We start from the raw sequence: 21695 nt of genomic DNA on the forward strand, positions 1-21695 counted from the left end.
TCTGGAGAGATTTGAGCTAAATCCCTGACCCATTTATTACCACAGCGTTGTATTTGTAGTTGGAACTAGCTATAGGACAGAAATTTTCTTCAATGTAGTTTTGTACTACCACAGTTCTTCGTCGATTAGCCTCGACGTCCATTCCTTCCAATCACAAAGAGCTCTCAGGCAGGATATTTGGTTGGCCTACAGATGTACTCCTATACAGCAGTACAGGGCTGTGAAGCTGTAGAAATGCATCTACCGAGGAATGAATTCTGAATTTGAGATTGGAGTAGAGGTAAGATCCCAGGTGATTGCTAGCTCATTGTGAATCTGATCTACGAAATCTTTTCAATTCCGTTTTCTCATCCCCTCTCTAATGGATCTTAAGCTAGCTAAGATGTGCTTGTTAAGAGACTATGTTTGCCAGGCACGTGTTGCCGCTATTTATTAACAAAATTCGTCAAACTTTCGTTTAAGGTTAGGTGCCTATTATTTTGTCACATATCTTGTAGTAGTTTTCCAAGTCTGTGACCTATGAGACCTAGTTCATTGGAAGCAAATCTTGCTATAATCGTGGCTGCAACCAGATAGCTGTCAAATTTGGTCAAACTTACTTAAACGGAACAAACTTATAGCTGGCAACCAAACATGTCCTAAATTTGCAGTTGAGCAATCATTGAGCATGGTGTGACAACAGAGAACAAAGGTAACAGTGAGCAGCATGACAGCCAAAACTAGTGCGAGATCGATCGAAAAGAAAGTGATGCAGCTGCTGCCTCATCTTTTCAGCTCAATCAGCCTTTTTCCTCTGAATCATTTGCACTCACTGACCATGCAATCATGCAACGCTGCAGCTCCACAAAAATGACACATGAAAGGTCAGATTCGATCGCCCAATCAACGTCAAGATCACACAAAGGACACACAAAAAAAATGGCGACGATTGATGAGAGAGCTATACGAATGAATGATTTGCCCTCCGAGGAGCATCAATTCGGGGCCTGATTGATCCGATGATCCTGTTCAACGGAAATGTGTCCAAAGGAAGAAGCTTTAACACTGTATCTGCTTTTGGACTCATCTCTGCATTTCGTCAGAGCTCATCGAATTCTTCAGCAACAATAGAAGGCAACAGCTACATACTAGCTCAGCTCACTTGCAATTATATTGGAGTAAATCGTGTTCATGAATACTAAGCACACATGAATGATCTCTAAATCTTCTCTAAAAAAAATGAATAATCTCTCAATAAAAACTTAGTAAGGCTAAATATTTATGCTGGCTTTCGTCTCTTAAGACCTTATTCGGTTAATCCCTGTAAGGGAGAAATTGGAGGGGATTTATTCCACACCTATTGTGATGTGGAATTATTCCCTCTCAATCCCCTCCAATTCTCTTCAATCCCCTCTAAACCGAACAAGACCTAAATGTGTTATGGTCTCAGCGGTGTATTCACGGGTACCTAAATATAGGGCATATGTGTCTTCCATATAATCTGAAAAGAAAGCTACATGCTAGCTCATCTCGCTTGCTGTTAAATTGTGTTTACAGATATTATTATGTACACGCAGCTGAGCTTTTAATAAAAATTTAGTGAGACCAGGATTTGTCGTTGGTTTTTATCTTCATGAGTATGTGTTACAGTATATATATATGTGGATCAGTGGATGTGTGAGGGTAGTAGTGTTTGTGTGTACGTGTCTTCTGTGTAATCGAGAAAGAAAAGATATACGCTAGTTCAGTGCACCTGCTGATTACACTTAGCTGTACCGCAGATTCCCTTGTTCTTGGACGACTTTAAAAGCCTCGAAGATCTTTCAGGCCACGAGCTGTTGATACGTTTGCTCAAGATTCTTTCGTGTATAACAAGGTCAGATGTGGTATAGTTTAGTCCATGTCCGAGTTGTGTTCTTGGCGTTAAGTCTACTTAGGCCCTGTTTAGATGGGACTAAACACTACGCCGGACCAGGTCATCTCTGACGGGCCCAAACCCTCACCTTTGACGGGTTTGGTCTTGGTCAGTGATTAGTGGTCACTGATGACAAAATCACCTGTGACGGATGAAACACCCGTCACAGATAACCCATCTCTGACCGGTATATAAGTCATCTCTGACGGGTTAAAACTTGTCACCCGTCACAGATGAGTCATCAGTGACGTGTCGTAAATACCTGACCGTCACTGATGACTCATCTCTGACGGGTTGTAACTTACGACCCGTCACTGATGACAAAGCAAGAAATACAATTTTTGAATTTTAAACGCAACAAAAAACCTCAAAAAAATATTTTGAATTTTACTAGCCATCCTATACATGGTTACACATCACTACCTACAAATTCACAATTTTTCACGCAATATAACTTGTATGCTACAAGTGAGATTCAAACTCAAGACCTCAACCTCCATATAGAGCTCCCTTACCAACTCACCTACTCAACACATATTGACTACTAACCCAATGTTATTATTTTGTCTATGCTTATCTGAATCATTTAACATATATTTAACACCCTAAATGACTTCAAATGAAAATATTATCAACTAAATAGTTATAGATCTCATCGTGTTTTATAACTTTTACATAGAAAATATCTTCATCCGATGTTGTTTGAAGAATTCAAAATTTCATTTTTCAAAATATATCTCACTTTATAACATGTAAATTTTGTGAAATGAAAATATTTTCAATTATAATGTTGTAGATCTGATTGAGTTCTATGACTTTGATACGGGGCATGTATCCATCCATGTCATTTGAAAAAAAACTCAAAATTTTGTTTTTAAAAGTAGATCTGATCACTTGTAATGTATGTTCGGGGATGTAAACGATCTCTAATAGAAATGTTGTTAGTTATAAAGTTGTGGATATCATTGAGAGCTACAACTTTTATATAGGACATGTTTCAATCCGAGGTTTTTTGCAAAATTTAAAAATTTGAATTTTCACTCATCACTGACGGGTCAAAATTTAAAAAGCCCGTCAAAGGTATTGCTCATACCTTTGACGGGCTTCTATTCAACGGCCCGTCACTGGTATCCGCTCACCTGTGACGGGCCAGAAATGAAAGCCATCACAGGTGGCGGCCCATCACCTCTGACGGCTTCTAATGTATCGGCCCGTCACAGGTGAGGGGATACCAGTGACGGGTTGGAAGCAAAACTCGTCACTGGTATACCTCTGACGGGTTTTCCTTTCGGCCCGTCACAGGTGAGGGGATACCTGTGACGGTCCGCGGCCGGATGGCTCACCGGTGACGTTATCCCGTCTGACCCGTCAGAGGTAATGGTCACTAGTGACCAAATCGTTTGCCCGTCACAGGTATCCCGTCAGAGGTGTGAGGATCTGGCGTAGTGAAAACTTTTAAGTCCCTATCACATCGGATGTTTAAAAATTAATTATAAATATTAAACGTAGACTATTAATAAAACCCATCCATAATCTTGGACTAATTTGCGAGACGAATCTAATGAGCCTAATTAATCCATGATTAGCCTATGTGATGCTACAGTAAACATTCTCTAATTATAGATTAATTAGGCTTAAAAAATTTGTCTCGTGAATTAGCTTTTATTTATGTAATTAGTTTTGTAAGTAGTCTATATTTAATACTCTAAATTAGTGTCTAAAGACAGGGACTAAAGTTAAGTCCCTAGATCTAAACACCACCTTAACCTGACTAGCACTGAACAAGACAATGCGTTTTGTTCTGTCAGGGTTTGATTTTTAGTGAAAACTCTGGTCCCCAGATCGAACAGACAAATTAAGCTGTTAGATTAGTCTTGAAAATTGTAGATGACAACCATGACAAATCTGTGGAGATATTTCATGAGTTATTTACTAGGACAAAGTGTGCTATATATCAGCAATAATGCAACCTAAGCTTGATCAGATCATCTGATGAGTGGATTTGTCTGTCTGCATTTCCTTTCTTGTTTTCGTTTACTCAGTGGAAGCTGGAAGCTGGTCAATGATAGATTATTAGTATGCTAGCTGCTGCTGCTATACTATCAGTACTGGCAAATTACTTACACCTGGTCAAGAACAGATTCTTAGTACGCTACCTGGAACTATCAGATTTGAGAATAAAATAACTTCTGAATTTATTAAGCCCATCATATGATCATATCCAGATGCAGATTTTATGCACTATTTCCAGATTGGCACCAACAACATGCTTTAAAGTATGTATCATGTCAGACGTGATTAGGCATATTAATTATCCAGATTTTGTTTCCATTCGTGACAGATACACATTGGCACCATTTTCACCACAAATCTTCATCAGATATTTCCTGGCACATGATCCGATGATGAGAGTGGAGAGGTATCAATAACCACGCGTTATCGTCAGCATAAGCAAATCAATCAAGTGTTAGATTTTCGCGGCGAAATTAAAGTCACAGATGTAATCTGATGGCTATCTAATCACCAACTGTTCCTTCAACAATTGCGTTGTGACCTTGTTAATATAGCGTTGGAAGATTGCACAATTAAGCTAGTGACGACAAAAAAGCTTGGGAGATGCGTGCACGCGACCAGCGAGTGGATCTGTGGATGTCAAACTTTTCTGTCGTCTAAAAGTCCCCTTTTGCGTGATTGTCAAACAGTAAATCTTCTGTTCTTACTTTACCCTTTTCCTTATTTTTCTCAATAACAACAGAGATGTACTTGCACAGGATATATCTTAACGGAGTAGGGCATGTTAGGTTACTGTAGTAGACGTTACTCCTATATGTTAGGATAGAGAGAATTGTTAAATCTTTTCTAGTTTCATTGTGGTTTGTGCCGCGCTGCACACTTGCACCGGTGTGATCAACTTGATTTAGATGGAGGCTAACTTTGCCACACAAATGTGACTAACAATTTTTTGACCATAACTATAGTAAACATTGGTTAAAAAATAAGAGTATGAGGTATAGACCAATGTATTAATAAAGTATGGATTTGCTCAACACCATGCCACTCAACCAAATACTAGCATAAGAAAATGTGGCAAACCTAAGATTTAGTGTGGCGAACTCGCCAACCAAACAACCCCAACATTTTCCGGTATCTAAGGAGGATGGACTGAGCTTCTACTCACTACTAGAATTAATCCCTAGAACCAAAAACCCAAGGGAATGGCGCAAAAACTCTAGAGTGAACCCTAGGGAATGCCCTCTAGGGAAGCCTAGTCGATTTGGATAGCAACTAGAACAAAGAGGGATTTTGGGGGAGATTGGAGAACGAAACAACAACAAATTTGGGGAGGAGAAACCCTTGTGCTGTTGTTTAGGGGAGTTGGGGGGGGGGGGGGGAGAAGATATTTTTGTCTACTATATTGCCCTTCCCGCAAAAAAAAATCGTTGCTGGGAGTTTTGCCTCCAAAATTTTATATGGGATCTACTTTGGTTGTCACTGTGGCGCCAAGAATTTCACTATAGAGCTTATGTGGTATAAGTTCTCTAGGTTGCATATTGTTACTCTAGAGAACATAAATCTTCCCTTTAGTTCTCCATAGTCACCCTAGGGATTCTTATTATCCCTTGAGTTCTAATTTAGACTCTAGGGAAGTTATTGAATTCTAGTAGTGAGTGGCAGATTGGTAGCTCGGAGATTACAGTTCGCGATGGACAACCAATTCAATAAACATGTTTAGGTTGCTTTGAGCAGAGAAATCTAATTAGATTTTTTTTTACATTTTGGCGTGGTTTATAGAAAACCGAAGCTTTTAAAAACTAAGTTGATGAGAATATGGAGAAGCTCTAGTTCCTTGCGTCAATGAAAGTATAACCACCATTTTCACACTTTTCCATATTTAAAATATTATAACCACTGAATCTTAGAATCACGACATCTTTTTCAGATAATCCACCAAATTATTACAGTAGATTATTTGCTCCACGTCTTTAAAACTACGTTTTCTGAAAAATATTTCCTCCACTATAAGCTACTTGTTTGATTATTTATTAGGTTTGTTTATCAAAGATATTTATTTTTTTTCTATATTTTAGCAGACTAGCAAAAGTGCCCGTGCGTTGCACCGGGTGATTACAGAGTGTGTATATTGACCAAAAGTGTTGTTTGGTTTAGCAAAAGTGCCCGTGCGTTGCACCGGGAAGTTTACAGATCAGAAAAATATGCAATTAATTAAAATACAAATTCGCTGAAATATTTGGTATTTTTAAGTAGGTATGTGTATAATTAAATAAATTTACAAGTAAAATTCTTCATTCTCCATGGTTAAATAAAATGACATGGTTAAATTTAATTTTATTAAATTCTCCATAATTAGTTACGCTCTTTGGAATTTTATTGGAATTTTCAGAGCTTAATTGCTAATTTTATTAATACAAACATCATTTAACAATTATTTAATTGGAAAAAGAAAGAAAATACTTTTTTATAGGTTTGCTTCGAAATAAACATACTCAATAGAACTATAATTGTAATGCTTCTGAAAAAATGAGCACTAAAAATGTACTTATTCTCTTTTTTTCGGCTCGAGGGACCAACAATAGACTTATTTCCGACCTATGCCGGTCGGCCCACGGCCTTTTGCGCATGCGCGGGCGCACTTTTCCTCCCCCAGGCCGCAACCTGGGCTTGGGCCGGAAAAGAGGCCTCACTCTCGATCCCTCTTGGGCCGATTTCGGCCCGGACGACACCGGCCGTCCGATCTCTAGGGTTTTGATCGGACGGCCGAGCGTCAATAGTGGGGAAACAAAACCCACTCCCTCTCAGCCGCGGAACCCTAGCCCATTTCCCTCCCTCCCATCTCACTTCGCCGCCCTCTCCTCCGCGCCCCCGAGCGGCGGCGGCGACGACGGCGCCCCTCCCCCACCACCGATGGCGGCGGCGGCGGCACCCCCACCACCCACGGCAGCGTCGGCGGCATCCTCCCCCACCACCGGTGGCGGATCTAGCGGGAGGGGAGGTGCCCCGCGAGCGGCGGCGACGGCGACGGCGCCCCTCCTCCCGCGAGCGGCGGCGGCAGCACCCTCCCCCACCACCGGCGGCGGATCTAGCGGGTGGGGAGGCGCCCCGCGAGCGGCGGCGACGGCGCCCCTCCTCCCTCGAGCGGCGGCGGCGGTGGAGTCCTCCCCCACCACCGACGGTGGCGGCGGCGCTCTCCCCCACCACCGGAGAGTGCCCTCTGCCGCCGCCGCCGGCGGATCTAGCGGGAGGGGAGGCGGCGGCGGCGGTGCTCTCCCCTCCACCGGATCCACAGCGACAGCGACGGCGGCGGTTCGGCAACGACGGCGACGGCAACGGCGGCAGCGGCGGCGACCCCCTTCGATCTAATTTTTTGTTTTTATTTGGATATATGTGTGCTGGCGGCGACCCCCTTGGATCTAATTTTTTGTTTTTTTGCAAAGTGCTATAAGGCTGCATGTGATTCTTTGTTATGTGCTATGATTTTTTTATACTATGTAAATATGCACTTGTTCTCCTGGTGATGCTAACCGAATAGGACTTGGTATAATTCAAACCAAGTCCTATTCGCCCAAACAGAAACAAAGTCCTAATCAGCTCAAACGAAAACAGATGGGAGTTTGTTTTCTATTTTTGTGGAATCGGACATATTCTTTTACCGCGTTGATGAATCGGATTCGTTCCGGTTTTTTTTCACCCGGTTTTTTTGACGGACGATGGAAGCACCTCTTATTTTTTAAGTACTAGCAAAAGTGCCCGTGCGTTGCACCGGGTGATTACAGAGTGTGTATATTGACCAAAAGTGTTGTTTGGTTTAGCAAAAGTGCCCGTGCGTTGCACCGGGAAGTTTACAGATCAGAAAAATATGCAATTAATTAAAATACAAATTCGCTGAAATATTTAGTATTTTTAAGTAGGTATGTGTATAATTAAATAAATTTACAAGTAAAATTCTCCATTCTCCATGGTTAAATAAAATGACATGGTTAAATTTAATTTTATTAAATTCTCCATAATTAGTTATGCTCTTTGGAATTTTATTGGAATTTTCAGAGCTTAATTGCTAATTTTATTAATACAAACATCATTTAACAATTATTTAATTGGAAAAAGAAAGAAAATACTTTCTTATAGGTTTGCTTCGAAATAAACATATTCAATAGAACTATAATTGTAATGCTTCTGAAAAAATGAGCACTAAAAATGTACTTATTCTCTTTTTTTCGGCTCGAGGGACCAACAATAGACTTATTTCCGACCTATGCCGGTCGGCCCACGGCCTTTTGCGCATGAGCGGGCGCACTTTTCCTCCCCCAGGCCGCAACCTGGGCTTGGGTCGGAAAAGAGGCCTCACTCTCGATCCCTCTTGGGCCGATTTCGGCCCGGACGACACCGGCCGTCCGATCTCTAGGGTTTTGATCGGACGGCCGAGCGTCAATAGCGGGGAAACAAAACCCACTCCCTCTCAGCCGCGGAACCCTAGCCCATTTCCCTCCCTCCCATCTCACTTCGCCGCCCTCTCCTCCGCGCCCCCGAGCGGCGTCGGCGACGACGGCGCCCCTCCCCCACCACCGATGGCGGCGGCGGCGGCACCCCCACCACCCACGGCGGCGTCGGCGGCATCCTCCCCCACCACCGGCGGCGGATCTAGCGGGAGGGGAGGCGCCCCGCGAGCGGCGGCGACGGCGACGGCGCCCCTCCTCCCGCGAGCGGCGGCGGCAGCACCCTCCCCCACCACCGGCGGCGGATCTAGCGGGTGGGGAGGCGCCCCGCGTGCGGCGGTGACGGTGCCCCTCCTCCCGCGAGCGGCGGCGGCGGTGGAGTCCTCCCCCACCACCGACGGTGGCGGCGGCGCTCTCCCCCACCACCGGAGAGTGCCCTCTGCCGCCGCCGCCGGCGGATCTAGCGGGAGGGGAGGCGGCGGCGGCGGTGCTCTCCCCTCCACCGGATCCACAGCGACGGCGACGGCGGCGGTTCGGCAACGACGGCGACGGCGACGGCGACGGCGGCAGCGGCGGCGACCCCCTTCGATCTAATTTTTTGTTTTTATTTGGATATATGTGGTGCTGGCGGCGACCCCCTTCGATCTAATTTTTTGTTTTTTTGCAAAGTGCTATAAGGCTGCATGTGATTCTTTGTTATGTGCTATGATTTTTTATACTATGTATGTATATATGCACTTGTTCTCCTAGTGATGCTAACCGAATAGGACTTGGTATAATTCAAACCAAGTCCTATTCGCCCAAACAGAAACAAAGTCCTAATCAGCTCAAACGAAAACAGATGGGAGTTTGTTTCCTATTTTTGTGGAATCGGACATATTCTTTTACCGCGTTGATGAATCGGATTCGTTCCGGTTTTTTTTCACCCGGTTTTTTTGACGGACGATGGAAGCACCTCTTATTTTTTAAGTAGTAGTAGAGTAGATATAATCCGTGTCAATAAGGGGGGTGTTTGGATAAAGGGACTAAACTTTGGTACCTGTCACATCGGATATTTGGACACTAATTTAGGGTATTAAACGTAGACTACTTAGAACACTAATTACATAAATAAGAGCTAATTCGTGTGATAAATTTTTTAAGCCTAATTAATCCATAATTAGCACATGTTTACTGTAGCATCACATAGGCTAATCATGGATTAAGTATGCTTAATAAATTCGTCTCGCGAATTAGTCCAGGATTATGAAATATGTTTTATCAATAGTCTACGTTTAATACTTATAATTAGTGTTAAACATCCGATGTGACGGGTACTTAAAAAAATTTAACCCCATCCAAACATTGCCTAATTCGAGTGATGACTTCACTAACAGTTTGTCATCCCAACAGCACGAATCTCAAAGCAAAGCTGGATATATATAGCGCGCCCATCACGCGCACTCTTCCGCCGAACCGAGCAAACGCACAAACCAAAGGCGGAAGCTAAGCAAGCAAGCAGCAGCAGCCGCAGCCATGGAGGCGGAGAAGGAGATGTCGATGAGGGAGTGGTGCGTCGCGCTCCCCAAGGTGGAGCTCCACGCCCACCTCAATGGCTCCGTCCGCGACTCCACCCTCCTGTCAGTACCGCCACTCCCTCTCCTCCCTTCCTCGCTGCCTTCGCCTGCCTCCCTCCCCAGTTTTTAGATTTCTTGAATTTGATAGCTAGTCACTTGGTTCTTGATCTGATTCTAGAATAGGTCCTCATGGCAGTATATTTCTTCCAAATTTTAGCCCCTATGCATCATTTCATCTGATCCAAGATCGTTTGGATTAATGGATTTGGTCGAACGATTCTTGATTTCTAGGAGGGGAGTTTAGCATTTTTTTTCTTGAGATGGGGAATTCAGCACTTAAAGACCTAATTGTGCACGCGAAATTCGAACTTTGGTAGGAGACTAGGAGTGTGCCATTGTGAAATTTGGGTTTTGACAAAGTGTATATTCATTCATACATGGTCAGGAAGCATGAAGAACAAATACAGCAGTCTGCACTCTGCAGACATCGGGATCCTGGCACTATAAATTTATAATATTGGAAGTGCTCATGTGGGACAGAATCTTTGCCTACCTTTTACATTTTTATAATGCTACTTTTGATTAACATACCACAAATGACTTGGCCTCCACGAAAATGACCTCAGTTAGGAGTTACTGGAAGACAGGCCTGATAGTTACTTCAGTATTACTAGTGTATGAATATGGATAATTTTGTTTCCCACTTCAGCCAAAATATTATACAGTTGTAAATTTTAACTAGCTGTTTAAACAACTAATAGGTCTGTATTGTTACCATTAAGTAGTACCAAATTGACTACCTTGATTTTAAAATGCAATAAGCCAATAACTACTTTGTCTTCAACAATAAAGAATACCAGACAAAACATATGTGATTTTTTCTGCAGTAGCATTTTGTTTCTATCTTTCAAAATGCTAATGCTTTGTTGTCTTCTTGAATAGAGAACTTGCAAAGCAACTAGGTGATAAAGGAGACATTGTATTCGAAGATGTTAAGGATGTAATCATGAAGAGTAAGTGGAAGATTTTTATTTTTATTTTTTTGTTAGTGTTGTTCAGCAGAGTTACCAAGTCTAAGCCATATCAAAAGACATTATGAACTAAGGGTGTAAAAGAACCTCTGAAATATTAATCATTAATCACATGGTTAGAAAAAAAATGTCTGATGGATACCTGTGTTGCAATTCTTTGTGAGCCATAAGTAATTAGGGTGCTCATTAACTCTGGCTTCTGAACATCTTAAACAGATGGAAGATCTCTCCCTGAGTGTTTCCGACTTTTTGAACTGTATCATATACTTACAACTGATCATGATACAGTGACTAGGATCACCAAGGAGGTATTGTGATATTTATAGTTTTGTGATTTGTATACTGTACTTGCCGGATTCATCATCGAGACAAAATTGGCAGGTTGTGGAAGATTTTGCCATGGAGAATGTAGTATATCTGGAAATAAGAACAACACCTAAGGTAATATTTTTATTTGTCTGTTCCGTATTCCTCTGGTACATTTTTTTAGTCTCTGTGGAAATAGTGTGATTTATTATTTTACTTTATTTTGTTTCACTGCCATCCAGAATAATGAAGCCAAAGGGATGACCAAGAGGTCTTACATGAATGCTGTTATTAAAGGTCTTAAAACTGTTGAAGCTGTTGAAGTCGTGTTATTCGATTCTAACTCAAGAGCAGATAAAACTCCTATGAGTGAGCTGGGTGGCGACACAAGGAAAAAGAAGATATATGTTAGGCTTCTTCTGAGCATTGACCGCCGTGAAACTACTTTGGCTGCATTGGATACTGTATGTTAAGATTTTACAAACTGTCTAACATTCTAAGCAAATTTAGCAATATGACAGCTAATGACAATATCTATAAATCGTTCACCTTTGTTTGTCAGGTTAATTTAGCAATGGAGATGAAGGATCAAGGTGTCATTGGCATTGATCTTTCTGGCAATCCAGTTGTGGGGGAGTGGTAAAATATTCTGTGCCTGTGTTGAACTAAGTGGATACATCCTACATAATTTTTGTGCTGACATTCCTGGGATTTTTAAACATTTATGAAGGGAGACATACTTGCCTGCCCTGGAACATGCTAAAGAGCTTGGAATCCCCATTACAATTCACTGTGGCGAGGTCTGCAAATATATTAGAACAACTTCTGAACCACTCTCTCCTTCTTGATCATTATTTCCCTGCAGAACTAGTTGATCAATGAAGTGAAAAACTTGGTGACAACAGGTAGCAAACAGGAATGAGATCCGAGCAGTGCTGGACTTCTGCCCACAGAGGCTGGGTCATGTCTGCTGCCTCAACGACGAGGAATGGAAGAAGTTGAAGTCGTTAATGATTCCAGTGAGCTTTTCTCTCATTGTCCCTAACCAATTCCATGTCACACTCACACACGCTTAATCCAAAACTGAAATTCTGCAGGTCGAGATATGCTTGACTTCCAATGTTATGACCGGTGGTGCGCCTTCACTGGAGCTTCATCACTTCGGTTTGTCCCTGGCAATAGTAGTACTTAAAAAAATCTTGACAAGAACTTTTAAGTTACTGAATGTTGACAAGAATTTTTAAGTTACTGAATGTTGAGAGGATTTTAAGTTTCTGAATCTTGACAAGAATTGAAGTTACTGAATGTTTGACAAGAATTTAAGTTGGCTTCCCAGCTGATTAACATTTTTGAGTTACTGAATATGTGCAGCCGATCTGTACAACGCGAAGCACCCTCTGTCCCTGTGCACCGATGATTCCGGCCTCTTTTCAACGAGCCTCTCAAATGAGTACTACCTCGTTGCATCTACCTTCGGTATGCGCTCTCCTTGAAAAAAGATCTGCAAATAGTCTGACAATTGTTGTTGTTGTGTGTGTGTACAGTACTCTGAACTCTGAATGCAAAATCCAAAATGTGGCAGGTCTCAGCAAGGCTGAGCTGTTTCAACTAGCTCAGGACGCGGTGGAGTTCGTGTTCGCCGGCGACGAGTTGAAGAGGTCTCTGAGAGAGTTGTTCGAGCGCGTCGGGAAGGAGCTGACGACGTAGGGTAATCCAAGATGCGTTCCTGTCGATCGGCGTCGGAACAAATAAATGTATTTATTATCCATGTGGTCTCGATTGTGATTTTAGATTTTCCATCGTTTCTGCGTTTATGTTCCCACGGGCGTGTCCAGTTTAAGAGTACAAGCGGCCGACCCGAGAATCCACCTATATGGTGGGTTTGGATAATGGGAAATAAGGGTGGGATTGGAATTAGAAAATAAATGAAGGGTTAGGATTAAATGGAAGAGGGAGAATGAATGGTTAGGATTTAAAATGGGTGGGAAATCATTTCCCTTTCCCATTTGCCAAACACTACCATAATGTAACGGAAATAAGTGGGTAATCTAAAAAAATGGATTACCCATTTATTCGTACTATGGGTGGATTCGTGGGCCGGCCCTTGCACCCAGTCCAGTCCCTTCTCCCGCTTGCAAATCCCGGCGCCGGGGATGCGAGCACGGTGGAGATCTCCGGGGAGAGTCGCCACCGCGCGCCTCGCCGGCGAGGACAGAGAAAAGGCGTGGGCCTTCAGTTGGGCCGGAATGGGATGGGATTGCGGCCTTCAAGCGGCCTGTTATGTATATAGGCCGGAACGGGATTGCAGCTACGTGCGGCCCGTTTAAGTCGGCCGGGGGAGAATGAATTCGACCGGAAATGAGTGGAAGTTGACATTGATTTGAAGTTTGTATTTGATTGAATTGAAACATTGAGCTGGAATTTTAAAACTACACAAAACAAAGGATGGAGTCTTTAAACGCTTCCGCTACTAATGTCGCACAAGGCGGTAATGATTTTTCAGAAGAGTAGCGCAAGCAAGTTCCTTGAAGAAACTGTTTGCAAAAATACAAGTCTTGTTTCGATCAAAAGCTTCAGGAACTCTATCGTAGCAACCTCATAAGGCCACACCTCAGATCTCATGTAGTTGTTTTGTACAAAAAAAAAAGGTACGAACTCCAAAACCCCGAAGGCTTGACACAAACTAGATGCAAATGCTAAGTCATGAGAAAATTTAAAAAATTGTGGACAGTAAGTAAGGTGTTCTTGCATCAGCTACTCCTATTTGGAAGATTTAGGTTGGTTGTTTACTGCTAGTCTACAAATATTGCCGAGAGAGAACAGCTGTCAGGTAATAACAGATTTTGATTGCCGCGGCATCCTGTCCAGGTGATCATTTGTACCATCCAGTAATCATGTACCTCAGCCAAAAGCAGAATAGGCATGACAACGCCTGCCAGACATGAACACATGGAGTTATTATTACCACAGATTGAAATTCACACAGCAAGTATAATTTGTCAAAAAAGCGATAGTAACGGACAGCGATATGTTTAAGTAGCATGGGGCTACTAGAGAGAGGATTGGATCTCCAAGTAATAAGGATATCAATGTCAAGATATCTGAAAAGTGATTCCATTTGAACCACCATTATACCATATAATAACAAATGTGGATTAGTTACCGTTATCCAAAAAAAATAAATTTGTGGTTTAAGGAAATCTAGTGACCACAAAAAAGCAGATAGGATAAACGGATGGCTTAATTCAAAGAACTTATTCCTCATTTAATGTTGTTATGCATAGCACAAAGTTTTAGCTGGGATTTTGTTTGCAGATATTCCTTGTGTACTGACATTTGCACGAACCCTAGGACAAGGCTTAGCCATAACCATAATGGAGTAGATTTGCAAATACCAACTACTTTATTCATGATAACTTCCACAATGAAACAAAATGAAATCAGTAGTTTGTAGTAGTTTATAGCATCAATGCATTTAGATTTTACCTGAAATATGAGCAGCCTTATGCAAAGGGTCCTCTCTGTGCATCTTCCAAATATCCTAAGGAATATGTTTACCAAGTTACCATCTTTGGTACCCGTCAACAGTCCTGTGTGGGGATCAAACCTGTGGGACGCAAACACATTTTACAATATTTATCAGAAGTTCAACCCACACCTCAATAGGTTTTCTGAAAATATATTCTACATACCTTGGCAACCTGTGCCTTGGGCAGGGAACAAACTTAAACAGCTGTAGCAAATAGAAGCACAAATTAAAGTGTAAGCAGACCAAATGCCTAATTAACTAAAGAAGATATTGTATCAATTGAGAGGAAAATAAAAAAAATGAAATGGATTCTTCCATACCTGTGGGACTGAGCACAGAAAGTTAAGAACCTCAGGTAAAAAGAAGAGCAATAATGTCTCGCTGCAAGTAGAGAAGAGTTATTGATCAGCTGCAGTTGCTAATCAGTATTGGGTAAAGCAAACTGTATGCACAACGAGCACATGCTAGAAACATCAGACAGATGCACATAGAAAGTATTGATGGCACAAGAGAAGCCTACACAGTTACGCTTCCAGGATATATAATTGTATGGATGGTACACAGGAAGTTCAACAGGCAACATACTTAACATTTCAAAACTAGATATTAAATCCAACCAACACTCTGTGGGCTGTACTAGACCAAGAGGACCATCCCAAAAGATCACCATTTACATGCTTTACATTATATGTGGCAGAAGAGGTAAGAGAACGGTGAGAAAGTGCAAGGAGGAAAGACTTAAATGTGCATGAAGCTAGAACAAAGATTCTTGACTGTACTTCACTACAGAATGCAGGCTGTTAATTGCATATCCTTCCATATCACAAACAACCACTCCAGATGAAGCTCGCTAAGTGCTTCTTGTTTTCTTTATTGATAGATAATAACGGAACATGTTTTTTAGACTAAAGGTCAGAGACCCGGCTTTTAATCGAAAGCCACATAGGCAGAGTCTTACAACTGGGGATACCAGCGAAACAGAGGAGCATAACATAGTTTAAACACAAAACTCAGGACACAACTCAGCACGCTAATTCAGGCAGACAAAGCAAAAGCATCATTACACAGGACAGATTAAGTCACAACCAAAGGATAATAACGGAACATGTAAGGGATAACTGAGGACGTTTACCTGAAATGACCCAAAATTCCCACCACAGCCAATGCCATTCCAGAAAAATAGGTGTAGGTATCACCAACGAAAACAGATGAAGGATACCTGATACACACACATACAAAGTCATTCTTTCTGAAACAAAGCAAAAGAACTTTTTTCTTTAAATAAATGTGCATGCTTCCCATGGTCCTTACCAGTTAAATGCGAGCAAAGCTAATGAAGTGGTCAAGAAAGGCAGGACAAGATAAATCGAGAATGCATGGGCTTGTTGCGCTTCAATGTCCGTAGAAGATCCTATGCGCATTACATTATGTATCAAAACCTAAAAAATGTTATACAACATCAGTAGACAAATAGAATTTGGGTTACAAAATTCTCATCGACAGATATTTTGTTCATACCGCAGCAGATATAATAACTGTCTGCCCAACTTCAAGACCATTCAGGCCAGCATGTATATTGATCGAATTTGTACAAAAGACTGCTAATAGGAGCATAAAGAGCTTGTACAGAGAACCTGCATATGGAAGACAATGTCAGGTCAGTGCATTGTATAGCTATTTGCTAGCAATAATAGAATGAAGGTTCATCCATAGAGTTAGGTTGAAACTTGCATAAAGAAAGCAAATAAGCAAAATGAAGAAGTATATCACAGATGCACTGGCTCAAAAATCCCTTCTTTCATTCATTTTATCTTCAACAGATTTAGGTCACTTGTGGAAGAAGCATTTAAAGTGGTTCACTGGAATGAGTACTGATGGTAGATTATCATCTAGCACGTTAGCAGTCAGCATTCACATATGAAGCAAAAAAAAATAGTTGCCAACAAGGATTAATAGTGCTATTACAAAAACGTAGGATCAATACTATAAGATCCCCCTGTACTAATTTGCAAGCCTCCTACGACCTACAGGATTAAGTGATATACGAGATCATAAATTGATGAAGCTAAGTTCCTATGAAGTAAACCATCACACAAGTTGACCAGAGTCCATGTTAGGCCCAATGTTTCACCAAGTCCCCCTGTCCAACAGAAGTCTTTATTTAAAAGTTTATAAGCCCACTGCCTAAAGCATCTAGGCCCCGGTGTTAATTTTGGTAATTAATGACAAGCGCTAATTGTGGACTAACCGTTGTCTTTGAGCTATACATTTTAAGTCAGGTCCACGTCATATGTGCGCATGGATGATTATCGATGGATTAAAATTGACGGCGCAAAGCAAAGAGAAAGAAGACGGTAAAACTAGTGCTTTAATTTAGAATTGATCGAGGTGTAGGGCGATCAAAATTGCTAGTTTATTTTCTAGTTTCGCCGTACTATTAAGAGGGGTAATGACCTAGCAAAGAGATGATTGAATTGCCACATTAGGTCATTGCATTTTCATTTGTGCTCTCTTTTTCATCACACACACATTCACTTGCAAATTCACTGGGTTCGGCCTGACCAGGGGGCGGTCAGACCGGCCACATAGTGGCGGTCTGACCGGCGTGCCCTGGCTGGTCTGATCAGCCCCCAAGCGGGCGGTCTGACCGGCGCATAAGGCCGGTCTGACCGGCGGCACTTGCCTGGTCAGACCGGCCCCCTGGAGGCCGAGATGATGTTGCTCGGGATGGCCGATACAGAGCCGACGGAGCCGTAGTCGATCAGACCGAGCCGAGGCCGGTCTGACCGCCCACTCAACTCCGGTCTGACCGGCCAGGCCGATGGGGCCCTCTGACAGCACTTCAACGGCTAGTTTTCTAGCCGTTGCAGAGTAGCACGGTCTGACCAGCCACATACCTCCGGTCAGACCGGCAGAGCACAAAGTTGGGGGATTTCGCCCCCAACGGCTAGTTTTGGTGGGTGGGAGTATAAATACTCCCCCACCAGTAGCAAGGGGACTCTCTTGGCACCCAATTCAATTGCATACATCCCTTGCACCTCTCTCACACCCACTTGAGCTTTGTGTTCATCCATCTAGTGTGTTAGAGGGTTGATTAGCCAAGAGTCAAGTGCATTGCTTCCATTTGTAGAGCTAGTGTGGCACTTGATTGATCATCTCCACGCCGGGTCATTGCTTGTTACTCTTGGAGGTTGCCGCCTCCTAGACGGCTTGTGGATGAGTTGCCCGGTGACCTCTCCGAGAAGATTGTGGAGGAGGCCCGGCGCCGGTTTGTGAGTGGTTTGGAGTTCACCACCTTCGGAGTGAAAGAAGAACTACCCTAGTGATCGAGGCTTGGGTAGTCCTCTCCGTGGGCCGGCTCCCGCCTTGCCCACCCCTTGACGAAGGGGGCGTGCGGTGGCTTCATGGTTGAGCGGTGGAGTTGGACTCGCCTCAACGGGGAGTAGGAAACCGGCGAGTTTCCGAACCTCGGTGAAAAATCTCTTGTCTCCTTGTCTCATTTGATTGTCGCATTTACATTTGTGCAAATTTACTTTTCTAGAAACAAACTAGAGATCATATCACCCTAAGATTACTAAACATTGACATAGGAGTGTGATTTACTTTCCTAGATATATAGTTGAGCCACAATCACCCTAGGTTTGCAAAACATAACTTAGTTGCTTAGTTAGAGTTGACCCTCACCAAGCCTAGCAACTTAGGTTAGTTTTGATTAGGTGTCATTTAGTTTTAAATCGCCTATTCACCCCCCCCTTCTAGTCGACATCTCGATCCTACACTGCCACTGACCTGAGGGACATGCCTACTTATCAGTTACACGGATAAATTTATTTGGACCAAGAAATAACATTGAGGGCTTATTTAGAACATTGGGTGACTGGAAAAGCTAAATTCTTACAGAGGACCTTGGTGAAAGGAAAAAGTGAAATAGCTCCAGCAGACCATACTTACTGATTGTTCCATAAATTCTCATAAAAAATAATAGCCAGTACTGTGGTACTTTCATGTCACTGATAATCACAATTCTAAATGATATAGGTCGTAATTAAGAGATAGTGTCTAGTAACTGCATCAGTGCATACAAAAAAGTTAGTGAAATTTGATGAAATTTCACCAATTACTTTAAGTAAGGAAAGTATCAATTCTCCCACCTTCCAACAAAGATCATCAGTGCTGCAACCAGAATTAAAATATTGCGCAACTAATGAATATTCATCATCACAACGTTAGCTTATTTTGGACTTATCAACATACCTAGCTCCAGAACAGCTACTCCAACATAAGATGTTAGAGGCTTTGGAATGCTGACGGAAGTACCACCAGCATATGCCATCAGCAAAGGAAGTGCTGCAATTGTGGGTAGTAGAAGTTTCCTGTTGAACACAGACCATTCCAAAATAATGTTATTATCATAAAAGGGAAGATAATAGTACATCATCGGAGTAAACTGGAAGGCATTATGAAAAACAACATACACTCTCCATGGAACATCAAGAACATCATCAATAAATCCAAGAAGCACCATAAAGCAGACTGATGCTAGTGCCGCGTTGTATTCAACAAGCCACTGCAACAAGGAAGTCAAAAACAGTAATTGTAACACATGTTTCAGGTCACAAAGCAACGTTTATGAATGCCAATTATAGTAACTTCTAGTCAACATACCATAGAGTCTGCTGTGAAGTTGAAATGTTGAAATAGAATAGCAATGACCAAGTAGACAATCCCAACAACAATGCCAAGTGCCTCAGGCCTGCAAAGCAAGTAAAATGCTTAGACAAGCAAGAATGAAAACTATTTGATTTGTACCTCCAGTGAGTCCTGCTAAACTCTTAAATATTTCGAACAAATAGCACATAATGGGTATTTTTCATATCTTAAAATATTCTCTTACATGCTCAGTAAAACTCTAGAGGTATGCTGATAATTTCCTAAAATCCTACTCCTATACTTCATGAGCAGGTTAAGAGTGTCTCCAACTGAATTTTTAAAAACCTTGAAGCATATGTATGCACTAGCATGCATTAGTAACATGGCCCAAAGGAGGTAGTCACAACTCATAACCTTCCTTAAAACAACTTTTGTGTCCTTGTTTTGAGTGACACGTATTTCCGAGAATCAAGAACTTTTGCCAAGAAGAAAAAAAAAAAGAGAAGGAACTGTTGGATGAAATTTGAGTGATTGATGAACTCCAATGTATCAGTTCAGTTTACACTAAACAAGTAGTTAGACAAAAACGGTATGGTGCATCAACTCTACCTCTACGTGTCGGCATGCAAGACAAAGGAAATGCTTAACATCCCATAGAAATGTAACCCTATGATGGGCCCAGAAGAAAAGGAAAATTAGTTAGAACACACAAAATCTGAACTATGTTATTCTTCAGTACATCGGTGAAACACTGAAACTAGACAACACAATTTAAGAGTTTACAACTAAGATAGATCTTTTTTTAATAGAACAACTTACTCTGCAACCCAAATGTGATTATCTTCCCAAAGTGCACTAAATACTGCTGGCGTGTTTCAAATTCCCAAAGCACACTAAGTCATGCTAACACTTTCCAGAGACCATACCTACCCAATTACTAGCTCCCAATCCTACAAGACAAATTTGAGTGAACCTGATAAACTATTACACGTACGGAGCATGCATGATGTGTCAGGTTCCACAATCAACATTTGTAATGCGAATGTAGAATGTAAGACAGGTCAGCTACCGCAACAACAATTACCAACATACAGACGCATCACTTGAGGAAATTCCTACTTGAGCTGTCATGCAAAACAGTCAGGTAGGACTGAACAAATCAAGGTATTGTAGTAGCGTGCCCTCTAATTATGGCGTATACCCCAAATGCACTGACCCCAACTGAGCTAAATCACAACTAGTATCAGTAACCGCTACGAGCTACAGTAACCATCTGCGTAACAAAGATCCCAAAGTCAAAATCCTCGCCCCTGATGCTTCCAATAGCAGATCCTCAACAATGACACCTAAATTCTGATGCTAAACGCTCAAATCTGGTTAAATCTAATCCTAGGGAAATCGCATTTGCAAACACTGCAGTTAAAGCCATCTTTCAGAAATGCAATCGGTGACTAACACTCTGATCTCGCCCATGGGCAAGCCGCGCTTGTTGATGTCCTTCCCCCACATCCCGCGACGGAGGAGGTAGCGTGCGGCGACGGGGACGAGGCGGAGCACGACGACGAAGCCGCCGAAGCTCATGGCCCCGCAGATGAGGATGGATCGCCGCAGCGCCGCGTCCAGCGGGTAGTGCACGAACGCAAGGTACGAGAAGGGCGCGAGGAAGGCCACCATCGCCGCGGCGACCACGCGCAGGTTCGGCGCCCGGAGCACCAGCTCAGCATCCGCGGCCTCCGCCGCCGCCACCGCAGCAGCCGGCCTCGCCCGCGGCTGCGCATCAGCGGGTGCCGCCGCCGCCGCCGCCGCCGTCGCCGCGGGCCTGCGGCGGGCGTCCATGGGAGACTAGGAGGGGAGTGCTAGGGTTTCGGCAGAGCTTCTCCGGCGAGTCGGCTGGTGCGGCGGCGGTGGCGGGGGTTTGGTCGCCGGCGAGGGGGGCCGGGCCGTCGAGGAGGTCGGGGAAAATTTATAGCCGCGGCCGTGTTGTGACGTGGCAGGCTCCCATTGGCTGGAGTCACGTGTTCGGCGGCCACTGGAATGGCTAGCGAAGCATGAGGAATCTTGCGTGGAATCGAAGTGATCAGAGAACGAGATCTGGACCGTCCAGATGTTATCTAACGGTGTAAATCTTCCTCAGTTGAAACTGCCCTTGGCCTGCATTGGCATTGGCATTGATACTGTGCTGAGGTGATCTGAGCCTTAGATTTAAGATCCGATGGTTGTAGGGACTGCAGAAACATAACCGAGTGGTTGACAAGGGGTTTGATATATTTGATAAGC

The 21695-nt window shown here is 42.9% G+C and overlaps 2 protein-coding genes across 2 annotated transcripts; one reads left to right on the top strand and one right to left on the bottom strand.

The window, feature by feature from the left end:
- Positions 1-9795: 9795 nt before the first annotated feature.
- LOC4344179 (N6-mAMP deaminase) lies at positions 9796-13188 on the top strand. The gene is made up of 11 exons (XM_015792114.3): positions 9796-9965; positions 10845-10915; positions 11150-11241; positions 11315-11374; positions 11482-11703; positions 11802-11878; positions 11970-12039; positions 12145-12258; positions 12337-12403; positions 12611-12715; positions 12822-13188. The coding sequence occupies exons 1-11, from the start codon at positions 9862-9864 to the stop codon at positions 12944-12946; spliced, it is 1107 nt and encodes a 368-aa protein (XP_015647600.1). The 5' UTR covers positions 9796-9861; the 3' UTR covers positions 12947-13188.
- Positions 13189-13685: 497 nt separating this feature from the next.
- LOC4344180 (uncharacterized) lies at positions 13686-21345 on the bottom strand. Its single transcript, XM_015792113.3, has 11 exons — positions 20875-21345; positions 19434-19521; positions 19244-19335; positions 19023-19141; positions 16287-16402; positions 16080-16207; positions 15901-15987; positions 15089-15149; positions 14932-14972; positions 14726-14846; positions 13686-14171 (listed from the first exon to the last, which is right to left on the bottom strand). The coding sequence occupies exons 1-11, from the start codon at positions 21252-21254 to the stop codon at positions 14112-14114; spliced, it is 1293 nt and encodes a 430-aa protein (XP_015647599.1). The 5' UTR covers positions 21255-21345; the 3' UTR covers positions 13686-14111.
- Positions 21346-21695: the final 350 nt, after the last annotated feature.

This window comes from Oryza sativa, chromosome 7 (assembly GCF_034140825.1).
Source record: "Oryza sativa Japonica Group chromosome 7, ASM3414082v1".
Taxonomy (NCBI): Eukaryota; Viridiplantae; Streptophyta; class Magnoliopsida; order Poales; family Poaceae; genus Oryza; species Oryza sativa.